The sequence below is a fragment of the Cupressus sempervirens genome, chromosome 10 (assembly GCF_028749045.1).
Source record: "Cupressus sempervirens isolate cs-2001-9-10 chromosome 10, ASM2874904v1, whole genome shotgun sequence".
NCBI lineage: Eukaryota > Viridiplantae > Streptophyta > Pinopsida > Cupressales > Cupressaceae > Cupressus > Cupressus sempervirens.
The window spans coordinates 614413433-614437471 of record NC_143127.1 but is presented as its reverse complement, the minus strand read 5'-3'; the positions used below and the strand labels follow the sequence as shown (position 1 = coordinate 614437471).

At 34.1% G+C, this 24039-nt stretch overlaps 1 protein-coding gene across 8 annotated transcripts in view; it reads left to right on the top strand.

Annotated features, from left to right (window-relative positions):
• The first annotated feature begins 20782 nt into the window (after nt 1-20782).
• LOC149535344 (uncharacterized) overlaps nt 20783-24039 on the top strand; it is a 238626-nt gene continuing 235369 nt past the window's right edge. For 4 of the 8 annotated variants that reach the window (XM_089807869.1, XM_089807868.1, XM_089807867.1 and 1 more), the window contains exon 1: nt 20784-21418. In XM_089807869.1, coding sequence (XP_089663995.1) covers nt 20951-21418 — 468 coding nt within the window. In that variant the 5' untranslated portion in view covers nt 20784-20950. Of the gene's footprint in view, nt 21419-24039 lie in introns of all 8 variants that reach the window. The other 4 variants (XM_089807864.1, XM_089807863.1, XM_089807865.1 and 1 more) reach the window with 2 other exon arrangements.

Below are 24039 nucleotides of genomic sequence, written 5' to 3'. Positions count from 1 at the left end.
TCCTCACCAAAACTTGTATAACTTCTTCTAGACTTAATATCTTATGCTTTCAAGGTTAGTTACATATACTAGACATTTAGTAGTATCTCCCTTTAACTTCACTTAGTGAAAATGCTCAATTGTCTATCTGTACCAACTTGATCTTTCCACTATTCTTCTGTCAGATACCATATAAAATTGCTATGTTGACATCAATGACAAACATAGTTATGAATGTAACATATCATCAAGATAATGATCTAATCATGTTTCTACAATACTCCCCCATAGGAATATCATCAACATTCATGCTTCCAACAATCTCCCCCTTTGGCATTGATGGCAATATAGATGAGAAACATCTAGTTCCAAGAATACCAACTAAAAAAGATGGCTAAAACTTCTTTTCAAATCCTCTTCATCAATCATTCTTCCATGTTGTAATTCTCCCAAACTATTTTCCATGCTAAACTATCTTTCCTACTCTACTTTTCCTCAACTATTGTTCTTCTACTGAACTATTTTTCATGTTGTACTTCTCCCCCATTGACATCAATGTCAAAGGTTTCAACAACCATCAATCTATGTAACAACTGTCTTTGACATACTCAAGTGTCCAAAGACACTATTAAAAACAACATCCAACAAGAGTCCTAGATGACTTAGTCCACCATAGATACTGCCCCATACAAGAAGCATCAACATTCAATCCAGACAAACAATAGTGCTCTGTTACACTAGACTGATGCACTCTTGCATCATTTACTCTGATGTAGGAAGGGCCATAACCCCTAGCATACCTCATAAATACTCAAAAGTCTCTTTGGGAAGAGGCTTAGTGAAAATATCTGCAATCTTCTTTTAGTGCGTACATACTCCAATCTAATTTCTTTTTTTATAACTTTTTCTCTGAACATGTGATACTTGATAGAAATGTGCTTAGTCTTAGAATGCAACACTAGATTCTTTGACATATATACTGTGCATGTGTTGTCACAATGTATGACATCAGGTTCACTGGATTCTATCCTTATATCCTTCAACATTTGCTTCATCCAAACAACTTGATTACAATTGTTTACTGCTGCAACATATTCTTCTTCTACTATAGTTTGTGAGGTACAATCTTGCTTCTTGCTTAGCCAAGAAACCAATCTTCCTCCAAGAAAGAAGGCTCCACCACTTGTGCTCTTTCTATCATCCATACTACTTGCCCAATCAACATCAAGATAAGCATATAAAGTGAAATCATTGCATCTATCATACCACAATCCAAACTTTAGTGCTTCTTTCTGATATCTAAATATCCTTTTGAATGTTGCATAATGTGCTTCTCTGAGGTCAACTTAAAATCTTGCAACAATTCCAACTACATTTGCTATATTTAGCCTTATGTGAGTCAAATATTACAATCCTCTGATCATAGATCTGTACTTATATTCAGCGGTAGCTGTCTCATCTTTTGTAGATAACTTGTGTCCAGTTACCATAGGTGTTCCAATGGGTTTACATGTTTCCAAACCAAACCTTTTCAATAGATCTTTCAAATACTTAGTCTAAGAAATAAAGATTCCTTTTTTGACCTATAGAATTTTTAATCCTAGAAAATATTTCATTTCTCCTAACATGCTCATTTCAAAATCCTTCTTCATTTCTTTTGCATGTTAGGACTCAAAATTGAAGCCCCGATTTTGAGTACCATTAGGAAAATCAAGTCCTATAAGCATTTTTTGATACATGTGTACCCAGCTATCTTTTTGAGGCCTAAGAGGTGTTTAATGTTTCTAACACCTTGCATTCAATATTTTTATGTGTATTATGAAGATAAATTGCAATTTTGAGCCATTTCGTGAAGTCTCATTTTGAGCAATGTCCAATTCTGCATTTTGCCTAAGTGTCAAACAACGACAGTAGCCCATTTTTGCAATTGAATATCTTGTACCCAGTAATGTTTCATGACTCGCCACTTTGGGAGCATTTAGTATCCATACTAGAGAGCCTATTTTTTATATTTCAATTTATTTCAAATTTTTTTGACTAGGTTTTGAACCCCTCAAATTTGGTCATTTCTTGTTGTCATGCTGATGCAAATTGTTCAGAATTCTAGAAGGCCCTATTTGACTTGTTATAATTTTGACCCAATTGACCGAATTGACAAATTTCCTTTTGCATTGTATTCCAAAGGTCAAAGACATATTATTTTTCAATTTTGAGCTTATTATGAATCTGTTTCATAAGTTTTTGAACGTGATTCCAAATGCAATTTGTAAAGTTTTATTGGTGTCATAAAGTGCAGATTGGTCAGTACCCCTGTTCATGATGTCATATATCAAAATCTGTGATAGGTGAGATCAAATGGATCATACCAATATGTTCTTCTCCAAAAATACTTTAAGTATGCCAATTTTCAAATCTTGACAAATCCGTCTACACACTTTCCCAGGCCCATTCCATTTGCAAAATATGTTTGTCTGCCATTGTTTCCACTCTGCAAATTTGAGTAGCCTACATTGACCATTCACCAAATACGTCATTTTTTTGTCATGAACCCTAATCCCAAATTTATGTTTTCCTCATGACAATAAACCAAGTCCCCAGTTTCTATGCCCCCAGATGTCAGTTTGCCCAATTTTTGAAGACGAAACTTATCTTGATTTATGATTTTTTGACATGTTTTCTTGTAGGTAGTTCTAAGAGGGCAACTTTGATAGTCAATATCTTTTGACTAAAAATTTTTTGTGAGACAAGATTTGACAGGGTAAGAGTATGTGGAATAGAGAATCAATGTGTTTGATTTCGAATCCCACTTAGGTGTTTGGATCAGTTTTTAAGGCTAGTCAAAGGACCTCTTGGCATTAAATTAACAAGTTGTAGAAATATGTAAAGTGAGTTGCAAATTTGTTTCTAGTGGTCAATTTTTTTAAAAATTAGTATTAGGTAACCAATGGATTAATTTGACAATTCAAGTGTTTGAATTCAAATTTTTTTTTAGTTGGACCCACTTTGGGGGCCCGACTAGATTCATCAGATGAACAAGTCACCAAGGATAAAAAATGTTTCAACATGGGTGATTAGTATAACCTAAAAAATTATAATCCTCCCTAGTGGATATCTCACCATTGGAGACCAAGAGGTGCCAAAGCTGGTTTTAATTTAGTCAAGTGCCCATTTGAAAGGAACATCTAACCAAATATGGTGTATGTGTTATGTAGGATGATTGCTTATCATGCCTATTTGATGCCATCATAACAATGGTATTCGGTTTTGTCAGCTTGATGGTAGGTTTTCAATTTTGATGAGTATGTTGGTGAGCAATGGAGGTAATTACAAGCGTAATGAATTACTTGAAACTGAAAACAAAGTGCCATCAAAATTACAATGAAGATCCATTACCAATGGGGACATGGCGGATGACCTAAAATCTATGATATCATCTTCACCTAGAATTTTTAATACAACTTTGGAATATACTAATTTATTATTGTAATAGATATCTACAACAAAGGCAAAATTAGAGAGAGAAACTTCATCACTTTCATCCAGTGGATCAAGACAATTTTCTTGAGAAATGTTGATGAGGGGAAAAGAATCTGCATAGAACTTGTTGAACCCACTGAGGGAATAAATCATTTGTTTAACTTCATTTATTCTCTTTGAAAGCCACACACATAGGAGCCCTGCGTTAAAAGAAAGAAGCCATAACAGGCTTTAACATGTAGGAAGAAGCCACCAAGGGAGGATAAGAAGTCTGCTCTGCACCCAAGACATCTTTGTGGAAGAAAGGGAGTTCTACACAACAAACAAATAGAAAGTAAATGATGCCTACAAGTCACTTGAAGATCAAAAGGGAAATCATCACTATGGACAAAATGGGTTGGCTAAATTAATGAAGATGGTGTTTCTGATGCATTGATTCTCTATCCAAGTGCCTTCCAAAACTTTCTCTAGTGTCTAGGGATAGGAAGATTATCCAATTCATGAACAAGGAAGGATTGCTAGGTAATAACACATGGTAGCAATATTATTGTCTGTACTTGCAACCAGAGAAGTATTGGTGACATGAAAAGTTGCAAAAATCAATGATACTAATGAGTAGATTAGGAGGCCACGTGTAGGGCAGCCCACAGCCTAGAGGAAGTTGGAGGAAATGCCCCATTTTGCAAGCACTTACTGGAAAGCACTGGTGGTAATGGCATGGGCAGAGGAGGGATCAATGAAGAGAAGGAAAGAGACCCCCAACAAGATGACAAGAACCCCAATGATGGAGTGCTCCATCTATACATATGATATCCAAGGCTTCTTGCATGTCAAAACTGAAACTAATTGCCCCACACCAACTACTCAGTCATGCTAAGTCAGAAATGGATGCCAATGTGCATATGAGGCAGTGAATGCTCATTACTTATGCAACTATCATGGTAGGGTAGAATCCAGTTCGATGGATAGAGCAATTTTTTTAAGGAAAAGGCATGAGGGATTAATCCCACATTGCCCACGATTATGTTTTTGTATGTATTTAAATACTCCAACAAACAATAGACATATTGTCTATAAGACACCACCTTTTAAAAGACAAGCCTCAAATGTGTGGGGCCCGTGGTTAGCTAGAGGATCTCGAAATCCAAAGGCTGAAATAAATTTGAATGAAGATGTTGACATCATCAATGACGTGTACCAAATAATAAATTGAATAACCAAATGTATAAGATTGTGCCATGTGGCAGATCCAATGGCTGGCACATTACCGCTCCATGAAGATGCAAGGAGAAAAAGCAATGCGAGAATGTGCCTAGGTGCCACATGGTAGTGGGCCCAGTCTATGGTGATGTGGTGGTCTGATCAACGTGATGAGGTGGTACTGACATGGACCTAAGAACAAATCCAAAATCAACACGTGGCATCTGTTAGATGAATTCTAAAGTGACACTTGTCAGAGGTGACCTAGCTTAGTGCAAACACCAAGGTGTTGACATGGCATAGTGTGCCACATGTCATGAAGGTGCATTCCCGCATGTGACATGGCAGCTACTGACTATGCATGTGGGAAAGTGCCTAGCTGACATGTGGCAACAGGCCTCGAGTCAGTAGTGACATGGCAAATGATGTAGCAGTTCAGGTAGCCAATGAAAAGTTGCCATGTGGTGATGCCTGGCAGACTAATCAATGGGTTCCATCTAGCATTTGGTGGATGTTGACTATAAAGTGGTTGACCAGTAAGGTGCTGCCATGTAGCAACTTGGTCAAAGGATGTTTGACCTAAATTTCTCGGTAAGGGAAAAAGAGAAAATATCAAAAAGTAAATTTTTAAAATTTTTTCTTAGAAAAGCACGTGTAGATTATAAATTCAAAATGGATACAAAGCTATAGTTTGGACTTTAGGAAATGTTTAAATTTTTGAAAAATAAGTTGTAAACCAGAGATTTATAACAGAGGCATGATTTTCAAAACGGTATTCTGGGAGTTTTCGATAGGCTAGTATAGGCATATTATATATAGCTAGAACTAGGAGAAGACAAACTTTTTGATTCTAGAGTTTTTTTTTGCACAAGAAGCCATCTATTTAGGTCAGTCAAGGTTTTCTTCTAGATTCTCAACTCGTAACCGCATTCAGGTATCGAAATTCAAAACTTATTTCTAGCAAGGTAATGAGCTAAATGTGGGTAAAAGGTAGTTAGGGTCAAGTTTGGTCATCTTCAAGTCAATTAAATGGGGATTTTATCAGCATTCCATGATGCATTTTAGATATTTTGGTTGCATAAGGGTTTTCATCATTCAACAGAGATATTTCCAAGTTTGTTATAGAATAATGATGAAAACTAAATCAAATCAAGTGGGTAGAAAGATGAAAGAGGTTTTACAATAGCAAAGGATGAAATTTCAAGTAGACACATGTCATCTTCAGATCAGATCTAGGAATTCATTCCTTATCTATATCTTTCTCTTTCTCATCCATTGTAAGGGTTGAAAAATTTCAGTGTGAGACCTCATTGTTGGTTCCAGTTTTGGAGAAAAAAGTACTCATTGTTGTGATACTATGTGTGTTCCAATCTTGAGTTTTCTCAGATTTGTGAAACCAGGGTTCTAGTTTTGATGTATTATCATCACTATGGCACCACATTCTTCAACATATTTTTTCTTGTATGAACAACAGTAGTAAAGATAATATAGCTAGTTCTAATCTGTTAGGTGTTTCTATGTTTTAATTTCATGCATCTAAATGTATAGTTTCAAAGAAATGAATACAAATGACCAAGAATTTCTTTAATTTCATTATGATTCTTGTCTCCTATCTCTATAATTAGCAATCTTATGTGGTCTAGGGACAAAGAACTGAGACCCATTTGCATCCCCTTAAGGTTGTACGTCTATTATATTTTACCATTGGAACAAGGGGCCAAGTAAATGCTTGATGTATTTGGCAGGGTTGTTGGTTATTTTGAGAAGGATATCTCATGAGAATGAGGTCTTTATGAACACTGATGTCTAATTCAAAAAGTGATAGGATAGATATGATGTCTGGGTGTATGAAATATGTCCTTGATATCATAAGTGTATGTATTTAATTCATGGAATTTCCCAATCGATAAGACACTGATCAGCTATAGGATCACTAATTCTTACTGCTACATAGTTGAGGTCTTGTTGAAATCACCATCATTAATCAAATGTTTTTCCCTTTCATGTTGAATAGCTAAAAATTGTTGCCCTCACTCAACTTGTGGATTTCATAGAGTTGTAATTTGCTACTACATATCTTTGTCATTGCATAAGTACAAGATATTAAGGGTTTTTATCTACTTTGTTAGATTCAGGAATATGTTTTAGCACTGGTACCATATAAATTGAATCTGAGGTCTACCTGCCTAGGTTTTGTAGAGCTTGAAGTAGAAGAAGGGTCTAGCCTTGTAGTTTGCCCAGTGTCTAAAATGGTATGTTGATGATGGGAGTTAGTTGTCCCTAGATGTATTTTGTTCTCATCGGGGTAATTGGAAACTGTGTTGTTTCCAAACATCAACAAAATGGCGACTCTACTGAGGAGATAAGATGGCAATACACTTTGTTAAAAGGACAAGAATCTCTAGTGTGAATTGAATACCTTTCAGTATAGTTTTGCCCATCTAAGTCACCAACAAAATGGCAACTCTGCTAGGGACTGTATTGAATCTAAATGGTAGACAAACCTTAAGAATTTAAAAAGGAGATTCAATACAATAGGAGAAGTGCATGGAAAAAGTTGCAGCAATAAGTTCTTTGATGTGTTTTCCAATTTTTTTACTCAAATAGTATGCACCCCAGTGACACTTTGTTTAGGACAACACTATCTTTCAAGGTTGAATGCAAATTGTGTTGCTACTATGTTTTATTTTCACTCAATTCAGTCGATTCGGTTTTCAAAGTAGTGTTGTAAATTCAGAGTCAGAATTGTTCAAAGGTGTTTTCTCTCTTCTAAATGTTTAATGATTTGCAAGTTCTATAAGTTGAAAGTTTAGTTCAGATTTGTCATGCTATGAATCATAATTTAAATCATTCTCACAATTGTGAGTGGTGAATCTCTAAAAGATATCTGTACCAATGCAAATTGGTTCTAAATAAATGTTTTCAAAGAGTTTTCAGCTTGGTTATACAAGTCTAAAAGTTATGATGAGGTGTAAGGAAGAAGAGAGAATATATGAATTCTTGACTGATGAGTTTTGAAGTATTGTGTTTGATTTGTTGTCATAAGAAATTTGAATGTTAAAATAAATCACAACAATGTTTTCATTTGTTTCTCCTAAAGGAGATGGCGACTCTACTTATTTTTTGATCAATGGTGTGATGAATTGAAGTTTGCATCTATGCCTAATCAATAGATTAAGGTTTCATGCAGCAACACTAAAGGTATTTTCCCACTTTCATGAGATTCCTTTTCCATGAAAGTAAATTCTACAAAATTTTGGTATTTCAAGCACTAAGTAGGAGAATGGTTTAATTTACCTTAGCATACTTTGTGAAGAATAGATTCAGCAAGTGATTTCATATTTTGAAGTATGTTTAGAGTTTGAATTGGTAGAAAGAATTTTAGATCTACTACAAGTAATAAATTCTGAAAGTATCCCTGGTGAATAAGTTTTAAGTTTGTAAGAAATGAAAAATTTCTTCTCACCTAGTATGTAGCCTGTTTATAAGAATTCTAGATCTATTTCTACCAAGAGATATATGCCATTAGTTTTTTATGGCATTCTTGGTTTTCCAAACCCTATGTTATATAATCTCATAAAGTATTTGCCTAATTTCGGTGGGAACATGAAAATTCAGCCAATCATCATGTTTAGTTGTCCAGTGATTTGATAGGTGATTTTGAAATTGCTCATGAAGATGTGCATATGAAGTTGTTTGTTCAAACTTTGGAAGGTGATGCTAGGGATTGGTTTTCCTTTCTACCGGCATGTTTTATTTCATCTTGGGATGAATTACTTTCGGCCTTCATGAAGCAGTTTAGGGAAAGAGTAAGCATCTCTGATTATTTTGGTAAGTTCTTGAAGATTCAAATCAGGAATTATGAATTAGTTCCTGAATTTAATATCAGATTTGCAAAGGTTTTAAATGATATTCCTAAAAAGTGTGAGCTGAATGATCAAGTGTGTTTGGTGGTTTATCTTGATGCATTTGATAAAAAGATGAGTTATCTATTGAGAGATAAAGAACCTAAGACTTTGCATTAAGCATTCATGAAAGTAATAGAGATTGAAAACAACATATAGTACAGATTAACTAGGAGTCACTTCTCTAGGAATGTTTGCCGACAAGATGAGGTTCAAAGGAAAATTCAATGTCATAAAGAGTATTTGATTTTAGATCAACATGTATGTACCCCTGCTGTTGTAAATGATCTTGGTGAAAATTTAGAAGTAAAAATATGTGAACATGAAGTCTCTTTGTTACAAAAAGGAGTCAAGTCTATTCTTGTTGAATATAGTGCACATGTTTGTGATATCACAACAATAGATGATAGAGTTGATTTATTTGATGAGTTATACATACAAGATGTAAATTCAATCATTCCTACTCCTATTGATGGATCGTATGTATTGAGAATGTTATTAACCTTGAAGTTGTAAGATGTTCATCTCAGTATGAGGATGAAGAAGCTGGAAGTGATCTTTCAAGTGATGAAGATAAAGTTGTTGATCCGATGTATTATGAAGAAACATCATGTGAAGAAAATGATAATTTTTTTTGCTTGAGTCAAGAAGAGGACGAAGGTAGTACATGTTCATCTTCATGTGAATCTAATACAAATTGGGAAGAAGAAAGCAATGACAAAAGTAAGTGCTCTTATGCAAGTAAAGTTATGAGTTCTTCTAAATTTGAAAGTGAAGTTCCATTTCAGAGTTATGTAAATCAGCTTGAGGTTGAAAGTTGTGAAGAAGAGTTGTTCAAACAATATGAAGACAAAAATATTATTTATAAGGATGGATTACCAAATTGTGTAGATGAATGTCATAAGGTTGCATGCGGTAGTAATCAGCATACCAGTGATCCTAAGATTAATGCATCAACACCTATTGATAAAATGAGAGATGATTGGTTTGCAAGACATTTGAATCATCTTAGAGAAGACAATGAAAGTAATATTAATCTATATTCTATATGCTTCGTTGATGGAGTGAATGGTGACATGGAAAAGTTTGACCAATTAGAGTGTGACATGTGTCACAACTCGGTTAAAAATCTTTGAACTGAATGGGGTTTGAGAGGAAAAAATCAAAGGGTTTTAAAAAGTTAATATTTTAATGTTTTTCCATTGGCTGAGCATGCAGGTTCACTTTTAAATAAAATTTTGCATTATTCTATAATTTTTAACTTTAGAAAAAGTCATTTTTTTGCAATAATATTGTGCAAGGCCATAGTTGGAGTTTGAAACTTTAAATGGTTACTAGAGGGGCAATTTTTTCCTGAAATATGGATTCCAATATACTGATGGAACCAGGAAGAGACGAGCTATCCATTTTTGTAGTTAGTTTTTACATAGGTGGTCACTAGTGCATGCTATATGGGGATTTGTAATTCTTTTGAATCCATGGCTTTTGACAGGTTTTTCATGTTTTCAGTTGCAAAATTTAGTTGTGATACACTTGATATGCTTAGTTGTTCATAATTTGATACCTAATGATGTATTTTGCCTCTAGTATTTCATAATCTGCTTGCTTTAGATGGAACTTCTCAGAGATTTTTGTCTTTTGCAATCAGTTATGATTTCCATCAAATCCTGAAGATATTTTATGATTTTGGAAGGAAAATTGAGTGAGGATTTGATTTACCAATTGAGGGGAGAGATCAAAGAGATGTTTTAACTTCTTTAGAAGGTTTTCCAAGTGGACACATGTCAGATGCAAAATAGATCCGAGAATTCATCCTCTTCTATATCTTTCTTTCTCTCATTCATTGTAAGGGTTCTAGTTTCTACTGTGAGACCAGGTTGTTGTTGGTTTTACTTCCTATCTATTGAGCTGAGCTCTAGCTATGAAGGCCACACATCCACTCTTGTGCAGATTTTCATTTCATTTCATGTGTTGTTTCTCTAGGATAATGGAAATTGATGATAGATCATATGACATATCTTGTGTTTCATTTAGTGTTACCAATTAATGTATTTAGTCTTTCCAAGGATGAATACAAAAGGGGATTTATAATGAATTATCTATGTTCTCTTATTCTATCTCCTAATTCTTTGCATGCTATTAACTTTGTGATTGAATGAATAAGGTTCATTCAATTTAAGACATCTTGGATGAGTTGTGTGTTAGACTTGTTGCTTTTATTCAAGAGTTAAGTAAATGCGTCAATAATCTGATAGGGTTTCTAGGTGTAAGGAGGGGATGCTAGTAATAATGGAGTTTGGGGATTTCAGTTGACAAACTTAATTGTAAGGCAATCAAGTTAGGTCATCCTGCTAGTAGTGACACTATGTTGCAATGCATAAGGCACTAATCACTAAATCAAATGCAAGCTAAGATGAAGGTCATTTGCACAAATTCTTTTAATCAAATCAATTCAGTTTTCCATGTTTTGTAGTGGGCTAAAAGGAATTAACCCTCACTTAGCTTATGGGTTCATAGGTTATGATTTGTAGCTATTTCATTCCTATTGTTACTACACAAGTATTAGAAGATATAAGGGTTTCATCGATTGTTGATAGGTTAAAATCATATGTTTAATTGCACTAGTACCATATATTAGAACCTCAAGGTCAACCCACCTAGGTTTCATAGAGCCTAAAGTGAAGAAGGAGTTATGCCTTATAGTTGGCCCAAGATTGCAATCAAGGGCATCTATTATAGGAATTTGCTAGCCTTGGATGTATTGGTCTGGTTTCTTGGTTAATTTTAAATCTATTAATTCAAGAGCCAACACTGCAAATTTGTCATTTTCATCATCATTTCCTCCAAATATTATGTTATCAACAAATACTACCAAGATTGTCAATTGATCATCAATTTCTTTCCAATATAGATTACTATCTATCATACCTTTGTTATATCCAAGCTTAGTCAAATGCTTGTCCAACCTTGCATACCAAGTTCTAGGTGCTTGCTTCAAGCCATACAATGCTTTCTTCAATTTGCATACTATGTCCTTGTCATCTGTCAAAGGACAACCTTCATGTTGTTCTATGTATACCTCTTCTTCAAGTTCTCCATTTAGAAATGTTGACTTGACATCCATCTGATATACATTAAATTTCTTATATGTTGTATATGCTAAGAATAACCTTACTACTTCTATTCTTGCCACAGGAGCATAGGTTTCATCATAGTTTATTCCTTCCTACTATGAGTAACCTTTACATACTAGTCTTGTTTTGTTCCTTACAATTTCACCTTGTTCATTCATCTTTTTTCTAAAGACCCATTTTGTTCCTATGACATTCTTGTTTGCTAGTCTGGAAACCAATTCCCATGTCTCATTCTTCACTATTTGATCCAATTCCTCTTTCATAGCTTGCTTCCAATACTAATCTTTACATGCTTCATCTTCATTCATTGGTTCAACTAGAGATATCAAACATAGTTCTTCATTGATTCCACTTCTTCTCATCACACCTTTATCTCTACTTCCAATGATCTACTTGAGTGGATGATTCTTTGTCATATTCTTACCAGAAGTAGGAGTTGTTATCTCAACTCTTAACTCTATTGAAGGTTCTAAGCTTTTTTCTTATTGGAAATATAAGATAGGCTAGGTTACTGAGAGGGGAGGGGTGAATCAATAACCAATAAAACTTAATATTAATTCACCAATTAATCCTTCATATGTATTCTGATCTAATTGCATGCATGAAAAAGTGAAAGCATTAAAACATTCATAACACTTTGACACACAATATGGTAACTCATAAACCTTCCAAATAGAAAGTGAAACTAGGGTGGAGATGATACCCACAAAACTAGGATGGGGATGATACCCACAAGCTTTAGTACTGCAATATAAAGTTGGCTTGCTAAGGCTTACAATGATCACTTCTAATGATCTTCCCTATTAGGAGCAATAAGGACTGCTAGGTTCACCTTGCAAAAGGATTTACAAACATAAAATGAAGTATGTATTCGGTAAAGAGATTTACAAAAGACTATTAAGTCTACCTTGTGAAAGGATTTAACTATTCCACTTGTTAGGATGAACTAGTGGTTGATCTCTGATTAGCAACTTTGATTTGTTGAATGAGATTCCTTTGGAGTGTAACAATCACCTTGTTGTGATGGATAAATCTTTGCTGATCCTTATAATGCTTATCATCTTCTTATTTCACACTTTTGCTCTTATTTATATATTTCTATCATACCATTACATTCTTTGGATGTGATACAATATATTACATATATACCAATCCAATTTACAATTCATCAAAGCCAGCTATAATACAAGTTTAACTAAAATACACAAAGTCGGCCCAACTACAGGTACTCACATTTTGAAGACAAACTCGGTGAGGTTTTGACACTCGACAACCATTGTCAACACTCGACATTGTCATGCACTTGGTAGACGTAGAAACTCGACTCATACTAATCACTTCCAAGTAGTTTGAACTCAGTCTACACTGGTGATTTGGTGAACGCTATGAAACTCAGCATATAAATTGAATTACTTGGTTGACATTGCATAGCTTGGTCAACACTATCACTGCGAGCTCGGTAAACACTGGAGGGCTTGGTTTGCACTGAGAAACTCGGTAAGCACTATGAAACTCAATTTACACTGATAATCACCAACTTGGTAGACATTGCTTGGTGCAAACTGAATATTATTCCTGAAACTTGGTAGCAACTGTAGAACTCAGTAGAGCCTAAATTGTTTGGTTAACACTATAAACTACAAGATAGGCTCAGTAGTTGCTAACCATATGATTAATTGTGCATGTCAGTTTGCTATTAAACAAACTTGACTGTAATGTCAATAGTTCCTACCTTAGCTCTCCTTCATTCTGAAAATCATTGTTAGTCTCAAAGAATATTTCATTATTCCTTGGTTTCATAACAACATTCTCATTATCTAAATAGTAGTCAACTATTCTTTCTTGTATCCTAAATTTCTCATCAACTTTCACATTTTCACTTTCCATAATAGTCTCCAAAGCTATTTCTTCTATTACTTGTTCTTTATTAACCAATCTAGACTCATTAGCACAGTCTTTCAAGGATCTTTCCATACTTGCTTTAAATTCTTCAACTTTATCAAAAAGTGAACTCTTTCTAGTTTTTCTTAATCTCTTAGGATATCTAGTCAAAAAATGACCAAATTCTTTACATGTCCAAAAAACAAAAAATTTCATACTTTCTGGTTCTTTCTTCATAAGTAGATCAATACCTCCCTTTATCTTTATGTCTTCTTTAGATCTAGACTTATCTTTGTTTGTGCTTCTATTGTTTTGCATACAATAGAAGGACTCTAGATTTGAAAACTTAATGCTTTGCTCTTTACACAAATCTGATAACTCACCAAGAATTTTCATCATCCGGGTGTCAAAATTTCCTCTATCAGATATAGGACTATCTTTTCTGAATATGTTCACCACGGATCTCCCAAAGTTGTTAAGCTTTATCTTCAAAGACCTAATACTTAGAAACAATAGTCCAACAAGATAACTGGGGGGGTGAATCAGTTATCCAATAATTAAAATATTTATCCACCTTAAGTATTCTTAACCAATCAACCAAAGTAAACAACCATACAAAGATGTACATACACAATTACATTAGGTATGTTAGCTAGGGAAACCCTTGATCATAGGGAAAACCCCGGTGGGAATGATGCCCACAAGATGATGTATGAATATAAATATTCCTTGTTAGAGGATGGACCCTGTTAGGAGTCTATTACAACATTTAGTACATGTGAGTCCCTATTAGGAGACTTTGAATCCTTGTTAGAAGATTCTAACCCTATTAGAAGTTGTGCCAACCCTGTTAGGAGTTGTAGAAGATAGAAGGATCCACTGTCTGAATAGCTTTTGGGGCAAGATCATCGAACTCACTACCTAATTGATCTCTCAACTATTCCTTGTAGAATAATTATATGTACTGTACTTTAACTTATTTCCTCTATCCTGTCAACCAAACCAGCCACTATCTAACCTTGTAGACTAGGTCACGAACCTTGGATCCAAGTATTAAACTTCAGATCACACAATAAAACCTCGGCAACGAAGTTTCATTCACCTTCGCTTTGTTATGCTTATCTTCGCATTCCACTTTTTGTGTTCCTCACAATCATTCATATTTTGTCCATACATGATGAAGGAAAATGTCCTTCCTTTATAAAGAATCCATACAACAATTCCCTGAGTTAGCTATTACACCTTTTCGATTAATTATTACAGGACCTCATTAGCAACACGTTACACTTAGTGATAAGATTAATCTTTCACCTTGTAACTTGAATAACTTTTCATACATGCAATATTATGACAAGTGAGCTTAGCTCCATCATCTCCAGGATGTCTTCTTCACATCTTTAACTTTGGCTTTGTAGAATACCAATTCTACTAAGAGATGTAACAAGTTTACCAGAACATACCTTTTTTATAAACTCTATCTCATAACAGTCTTCACCGAAACTTGCATAACTTCTTTCGGACTTAATATCTTGTGCTTTTGAGGTTAGTTTCATATACTAGACACTTAGAAGTATCTCTCTTTAACCTCGCTTAGTAAAAATGCTCAGTTGTCTATCCGTACCAACTTGATCTTCCCATTGTTCTTCTATCAAATACCACAAAAAATTGCTATGTTGACATCAATGACAAACACAGTCATGAATGTAACATATCATTGTGATAATGTTCTAATCATGTTTCTACAATACTCCCCATAGGAATATCATCACCATTCATGCTTCCAATAGAAGCATAATTCTGTAACATTATCAACTATTAAATCAAAATGCATTGTAGCATCTTCATGTTGTACTCAATTATTATGGACAAAAAGGTTTAAATTTTGATGAGTTGATCTCAATTACGTTTCATAATACCAACTCTATAAACATTTCAAAGAATCTAGTGCAACATTCCTAAACAAAATATCTAGTTATCATTTCTCGAGAGAAAAGGTATTCAAAATAAGGTTAAACTTGACTATGTACCTACAAAGAAACATATTGTAGATATCTTTACAAAACCATTGTGCAAGGATAGTTTTGAGTATCTTAGGGGGGAGTTGGGTGTTCTACCCTATCCTAGTGTTCAATAAATACACTAATGTGTGCATTGGTCTAATGCATTTCATGTTTATTCTTTTTTAGATCAACACTTGGTAGATTCCTCTCAAGGGGAGAAAAGTGAGTTAGTAAGGGGGAGTTTTGACCCTTTGTCATTATTGTCAAAGGGGAGAAAAACAAAAGAACATAGGACTTTGATGCTACTGTCTTTTGATAATGAGTTGTTTTCTTTGTTATTGATGAATATTTTCATCAATAGGAAAAGGGAATATTGTTATAATGTAATGTTGATGCTATAATTGTTGTTTTCATTGATGTCAACATATCCTATGTATAGATGTGGATTAGTTGTTTTAATAATCTAGTAAAAAGTGTACTCTAAATGATGTACCTTAAATGCTTATCTTTAGTCTTGTTAGTGTTGGTCCCATTACTTTGCAACATAAGGTGGTTCATTTATTTGGGCTCATTCCTATCTAGAAAGTAGTAACTGTGATTTGATCCAAGTATTACATTATAAAGTATAGATCCTATGTGTTGATTTTAGAGATCTCGATAATGGTGTAGTGTGCTATTTTGAGTAAGGTGTGTTGTATTGAGTGAAACCACCATGACATTATTTCTATGTAACCTATTCAAAATTGCATTAAGCCAATCTAGTTGTTGGCATGATATGGTATAAGAGAGCAATGATTCTATTTGATGATACATGCTTGTGTGTGGATAATATACAAAATGAATGTGAATATGACAAGGGTATATATATGAGTTGATACAATTGGTAACAAATAGTAATGTCACTTTTATGTCGCTGATTATTGGTGATAGCGACTTTAGTGGCAAATTCAATTATTATTTCTTATATTATGATAGTGAACCTATTTGTATTAGTAGTGAGCCTATTTGTATTTGCAATTAGCCTTTCTTATTTGTTGGTAGTTAACCTAATCGATAATGAGCCAACCAACAATGAACCCTTTGTTTAGATCACCTTAACCAATGTCCATTTTAGAAGAATTAGCTTCTCTAAGTTTTTTCCCATCTTGGGTTTCTACATAAATTTTGGTGTTCACAGTGTTGATGTTTTGTGCTTTCATGTTCACATTTGTTATAAGTTTATGATTTCTTTATGTGTTTACCAGATTAATAAAGGTTAAGAAAATTGCTTGAATAGAACTGATTACCCCTCCTTAGTTATTTGACATATTCAACATGGTTGTCCAATTTTATGGCAAACCATCTTTAGTGAAATTGTTGAAGTTGTGATTAATATGATGTGCAAGGACATTAATGCCCCATTAAGATCTTTAATATCCTGAACTTTCCCCCTTGCCAACTTCTTTATACCTTGAATGATGTCTACAATGGTGAAAAGTTTGGTTGTGGCGTTGATTACCAAGGGTCTATGCTTATATTGCTCAAGCTCATAACATCTTTGTATATTCAAGCCATTTGGACCCGATGATGTTATTATTTATTTGCTTTGTCTTTTTTTCTTTCCTCATTTTTTTGAGATTTTATTTTCCAAGAGTAGTCAAATCCATCCTTTCTATGTTCACATATTTTTCATTTTTTACAACTTATCAACTTTTCATACTCTTTCTTATTATTTTCTTTACTCATTCTTCCTCTTCAAATTCTTTTTGCTAACTTTAAATTATCCTCAAACCAAAAGTTTGTTGGAAAAATATTTTTTTGTCTCTCTTTCATATTTGGTCTTTTTACACTCCTCTAATACTTTGTAACTTATTCTTCCTATTGTCTATTTGAATGAATAATTAATTCTAAAAATATTAAATTGTAATATAGAAATTCACCTTCTCTCTCCTTAACACTTGAAATATGATCTTATAAATAAGATATTCTACCCAATTTCAATTATTTGTTTCACAAGTGATGTATGCCCAACGAGAGCTCTTGGAGAGCTGGAGTCCCTGCCTTTTAGCTTAGAAGGACAAAATATTTTATTTTTTAAGAAGGTATTTTACAATTAGAGTGTTAGGATTTATTGAATTTTTTCTACACTTGAAATCAAAAAAAGTAAATTGAAATATATAAGAAATCTTTCACTAAGGGCCCATTTGGTTGCAAGCATAGGAATTGAGATTTAGAATAGAAAATGTGAATGAGAATGGGAATGGAAAATTGTAATCGAATCTTGCTTATCACTCATTTGGTTGAATAAACTTGAATTAGAATAGAGTTAAATTGTAACTCTACATACAAATTTCCCATCCGCTCCCAGTGGCTCCTGCCCACTGCTTGTCATGATTCGCCACAAGCCTCCATTTGGTGAGCCAGTATTCTGAAACAACAATTGAAGCGCCGCAACCTCTTGGTAGATTTAATAATGACCATGCTTTGATTCAGATTAAAGTTTAGGAACTTTGATATTAGAAATTCAGAGATGTTATTGTTGCACAAATGATTACGAACCTACACTTTGCCCAAGAAGGGGACATATGATAATAACAGTGTGCTTACTAGAATTGATATCAATTGTTGAACTTATTAGCATCTCTTTCGCGGAAGCAACAACTATTTCAATGTTTTCATTCTCCATCAATTGCTTCATACTGAAAAATACGAGGGGCAAGAAGTGGATTAATACCTATGACATTGTCTTCTGTCGATTCAACCTCCATAGATCAGAGGAGATCACTATTGATTCCTTTCAGCGGATTTTAAATTTTAATCAAATAGTCAAAATCAAAACAAGAATATCAATAAGAATTCCAATCACAAGTATTTTTGAGAATGGACAAATGCTCATTTTGGGGCTAAATAGGGAATACGTATTCCTATTCCCAATTCTAATTTGACGCACCAAATGGAGAATTAAAAACAAATTCAAAATTTCAATTCCTATTCTTTCCAGCAACCAAGCGACCCTAATTTTTAAATTTTCATTCAAGGTTAGAGGTTAGATCTATATAATCGAGGTAAATTAATAAAATGTAATATCAAATATATCTATATATCAATTATATATGATATATAAAGGAAGCCTAAATATATGGAGGCTTTAATTTACATTTACAAAAATATCATATTTAAAAAGTAAAGGAAAATGAAAATGATTGGTAAATAATGGGCAAGGAAATGATTTTTTTATTGTCTATATAAGAAAATAATATGAATAAATAAGATTCAAGATAATTGCCTATAATCAAATAATAGTTTTTAAAAAAAAAAATATATTGTTTTTATAAAATTCGTCTATTTTACCATTGTTTATACAATTATGTCCAACATGTATAAGTTATTAAGTTTTAAATATATATTAAAAACTCACTTTAAAAAATAAAAACTTACTATTAAAATAAAAACATGAAAATATTTTTGGACATGTATATAAAATTTAATATAACAACTTAAAAAAATTTACTGTCAAAATAAAAAGATGGATTGACGAAAGCTATTTGGGAAAAAGCAAGTTTAAAGAAATCATAAGCGTTAAAGCAATGCAACCATACATTAAATGCAAAGATATTTAGATATTTTTGAATGCGTGTGTTATGGTTAATCTTTTATTTTTTTCTTGATTTTTTGATTCTCGAAAATTGGAATTTTTCCTGGGAAATTGGCCTTGGGCCAATAAGAATTTATAAATTAAATATTATAAAATGAATTAAAAAATATTCTGTTTAAAACCTTAACCTGGAACAATATGTTTTTGCTATCGAAAATTAATATCGTCCGCCTGGGGTTCATCGGGAACATTAGTTCCTTGCCTTATAAGGTAGGGGCTAATAATGACCCTTACACGCTCTTTAATATCTCTGTACTCCTGAAGTATGATCTTATAGAAGTGGGAATGCAAGTGAACACTAGCAAAACCAAAGTTATGATCTTCTCGCTGAAGAAGAATAGGGACATACAGGACGAATTTCTGTTTGAGGGTAACCCTCTTGAGATTGTGGAGGAGTACAAATACTTGGGCATAGATTTTCATAACAAACTCAATTGGGATACATGCAAATCAAAAAGGATCCAAGGGGTCTAGAAGGTGTTATACTCTTTACAAAATAGGTGTAGGAATGCAAAATTATGGGATTGGACGACCATGAAAACTCTTTTTAGTTTAATGCGATCATTAAACCATTTCTTTTTGGTTTGCTAGTCACTTCGGTTATTCTATACAGATGTGAAGGGTGGGGCAGTAGTATGTTCGAACAAAAATGGAGGCAGGTAGAAAGAATTCAAAAACACTTCATCACATGCAATCTTAAAGTCAAGACCACGGTATCGTATGAGATTTTATTAGTGGAGGTGGGTTCCTTTTCGTTAGAAGCCATCTCATTGGTTTGGATGCTAAGCTATTTAAAGAAAACCCAAGGTCTAGAAACATATCACTAGCTCAAGCTAGTCGTAAAGAAAAAAATTTTCAGGCAGAAAAGCACATGGATGAAGCAAAATGACAAATGGATACGAAAATGGGATATCAACATCCATACTTGCCCGGATAGCATTAAAGAAACAAAGAAGTTTGTCATGGAAAAATTTCGCAATACTCTATGGACAAGACGCATGGGTCGAAAAAAATCTTATTACATTAAAGAATTTAATCCCACTTCTAGTTATGATGAAAAGGCCTATCTAAGAGCACCTATTAATTGGAAAGCAAAAATGTTGATGACACAATTCAGAACTAGTTCACACCAGTTGTGGTGTGAAACTGGTAGATGGCAAGTTCCAAAGGAAGAGTGGGCAGATAGAATGTGTTTATTCTGTAATATGGGAGTAGTTGAGACAGAGCAACACTTTGTTATGGATTGCCTGGCATACAACGACATCAAATTTGGTTATACAAAGATATTGCAGAACAAGGACTTCAACTATTTATTCGAGGAAGATCAAGTGAAGAGAACAACAAATTTGATCATCCAACTTCAGAGAAGGAAAGAAAAGTTAACCAAAACTTTGCAACTAGATTAGTTCTGCTCTTGCCTTAGGGGGGTGATCGTGTGGGTCACATAGACGTCAGTAAAATCTATCATATCATATCATATCAATAAAAACTAAATAAGGTTATACGTTTCACAAGTGATGTTTGGAAACAATAACCATCACATGCTCTTTAATAATATCGATGCTTCTGAGCCCCTAAAATAAATGTGAGTACATAGTTCTCGTTTGAGCGCGTTCTCCTCGAACCTTGCATATCTTCTTCCCTACCTTACCAACGGAAAACTCTACTGCAACAGTTCAGTTCTTGGGAGTGTGTATAGTACCCAGATAGATAGATAGATGATAAACACTGCCAGCAGCAATGTGCGTTCTGATTCACCATTACAATCCAATTATAATTCACCATTACAATCCAGTTATAAGCTTGAAGGAATTACAGGGGCTATCATATCCAAATGGGTCGAGATATAAGCAGCAACAAAAGTGTTTTTGCAGTGCTTCATTGTACGACACTAATATTAAACCAGTGGGAAATGACAAGACCTATGGCCCCAAGAAGAAGAAAGAGTGGGAGGAGAGCGTGAAAGTAGTTGTCGTAGACTACGAGCAAGGCAAGCACGAGACGAAGAGTTACGTGAAGGGGCTAGGCAAAGCGCAGGTCTCTAAAAGGTACAGGAAGAGACTGAAGGAGGGGCTTGGACAGCATGATTGGACTATCAGCGAGGTTGTTGAAAAGATTATGAAGCTGAGGCCTCAGGAAGATGTTGATCAATTGCTCAATCACTGGGCTGGTAGATTTCACAGGAAGAATTTCCCGCTTCTTATCAATGTATGTGTTCCGCATTCCGTTACTTTGTTTGTGAATCCATATATTAATTTTACCATTGTTAGTTACAGGCGATTGTATTTGATTGGTTAAATTTGACTTAGGAGCCATGTTCGAGGCAATTTACTTTGTCAAGTTCTCTTGATACTAGCACTCAATCTCGTCTTGATTTTCAGGACGATATTTTGAACCTATCAGTATATAACCTCTTTGGGTATGATTTTAGATGTTTTGGGTTAGATTTTAGTGCTCGACATCTTGAACCCAGACAGTGAAATAAACGTCGGAGAATATTTTTGAATCTAAGCACTCGTGGAAGCAAACTCCCATGCAAGCAAGTATACTCGATTACCATTTTGGGCCGTTAATGATCATCTTATCTTGGATCCAGAATGGCTCAATTCTTACCTCTAGGTCATCACTATGCAGTAGCTCTGATTAGCCACTGCACATAGCCCACTTGAAGAACTACTGTGAAGTGTTACAGATATTTAACTAGTAATTAATCACCTAATGTAACTCATTCAAAAAATGCTAATGTAACTACCAGTTACAAGCATTAAATGCTTATCCAATTACAATAAAGCACCGCTTTGTTGGTCAATTAGAAAATTACGTTGCTTTGCTGGACTAATGAGCAAATTAATTAGGTGGAGATATTAGGTGGATTCCACATGCAAACTTGAAACAATTTGATTGAATGAACTTGGACATATGAAAGTGAAGTCTTTTGATTAGTCGAAGATAAGTGGGTACCACGTCAGCATGCTATTCTTATAAATTTAATCAATTCCACTTCATCATTATAAAGAAGTCTCTGCATCTCTAGCAATATCTCTTGATACTAAACATTTTCAAACCTTCGATTGATTGTGATAGTCCATATTCCCAAATTGCTTCATCTTCATGAATTTTCTCCATCTTCCTGGAAATCTTCTCATTGCAGTTGCTCGTACCAGTTATAATCCTTGATTTGTTCTTGTAGAAGTGATGTAGGTGCTTCATGACATTGGATCTTTCTAATTGAACTTGGGTTTTTGAAGGAATATTGAGTTTGTGATAATTTCCTCCTTTTGTAATCTCATTCCTTCTCCTTGTACAAGTTTTCTTTCTGAATTCCATCTTGAAGATTTTAACTTGGAATTCGACTTGGGTTTGCATCTTCATTTGAACTTCCAAGTTTGAACCTCTTGCGAAAAATCTTGTACTGAAAAGTTTCCTCTCGTTGGAACTTCCTCATGCTCAAACCCTTGGTTTTGTCATGATTATTTCTTTTCCTCTATCATCCTCTGCTTTGTGACCTTGCAAAATAGAAGAAAACCTTGTGTTACATTTGCAAAATGACAAATATAATAGAATTAAGATATTCTTGTGATGAATTTAACTTCATATTAAATTTGCATCTATGTGAAATTTTGTATTGATACCAAACAACTTCTAATTCCAATCCGATTTGATTTTCCATTTCCTGTTTTTTAAAGTTTATTTCCATTACAAAACACTCAGTAATGCTCTTAATCTATGACTTTATTGCTGCAAACTTGGTTCCAAGTCAAATCTGATTCAAATACTTGAAGGGAATTTTGAGTTTCTCATGGTTTGAAGTCTGACTACTATCCCCTTCTCTGATATTCTCCTGGCCAAGTCTACGCTCTGTTTGTTGGTGGATGTTCGAATTGGATCAAGTTTATTGGTGGATGTTCGAAGGGAAAATTCCAGCACACGGTGGAGGTTCATGTTGTTGGTGACCATCCAATCAATTTTCTCAGCTCTCCAATCACCTTTTCTGATTGTCTAGTCAATTTAGTCTTTTCTCTGTTCAATCTAGTTCACTATCCAATCAACTGAGCTCATTCACAATCAAATGAGTTAACAGTCCGATCTATTCAGTTATTGCACCCATTTCATTGCCAATCAGTCTCAATTCTGAGGTCAATCAATTGAGTCATCTAATCAATCAAGCCTAGTTCACTATTTAATCAGTTATCTCTTCAATCACACAACCTTGATTCAAGTCCAAAATTTCTTTATAATGAGAGCTAATTCTCATAATTTGACAGCCACATTCTTGAATTCTCGTGCTGGCAAATTGAGCATTGCCAAGAGTCCACACTTACATTGAGAGAGAGAGAACCAACGGAGAAATTTGGGTTTGTTTGCATTATTATTTGATCGATTTCATTTTATTGTTTATGCACACATTCTATTGTGTTATTCTCTCTTGATGTTAGGAGTTCTTATTGCAATGATTAGATCTTTGTGGTTGGATCTCACTGTGTTATTGTAGGTTCCCACACTTATTTGCCTCCTATCGATGCTTGTCACCCAACTTTTAAACTTTTTGGTTCACACCCCATGTATACAAGACCTTGCTCTCAAGTTATGCATACTCTAGGCTATACCTTCATCTTTGTCAAATTTAACATATAAAGTCAGCCATTTATTCTTCCCTAGATGCCTAGTTGGTCAATTTTCTAAGAATTTGTACTCAGCCTTCCACTTTTTAGAAGTTCGCAAAACCTTATGAAAGCAAATTTTTGCTTTGATATTTAGTGACAGTTTTTTTTCCAAGTGTTGCAACCAATGCGAAAGGGGGAGATTGTTGACATTTAATGTAAATGAGT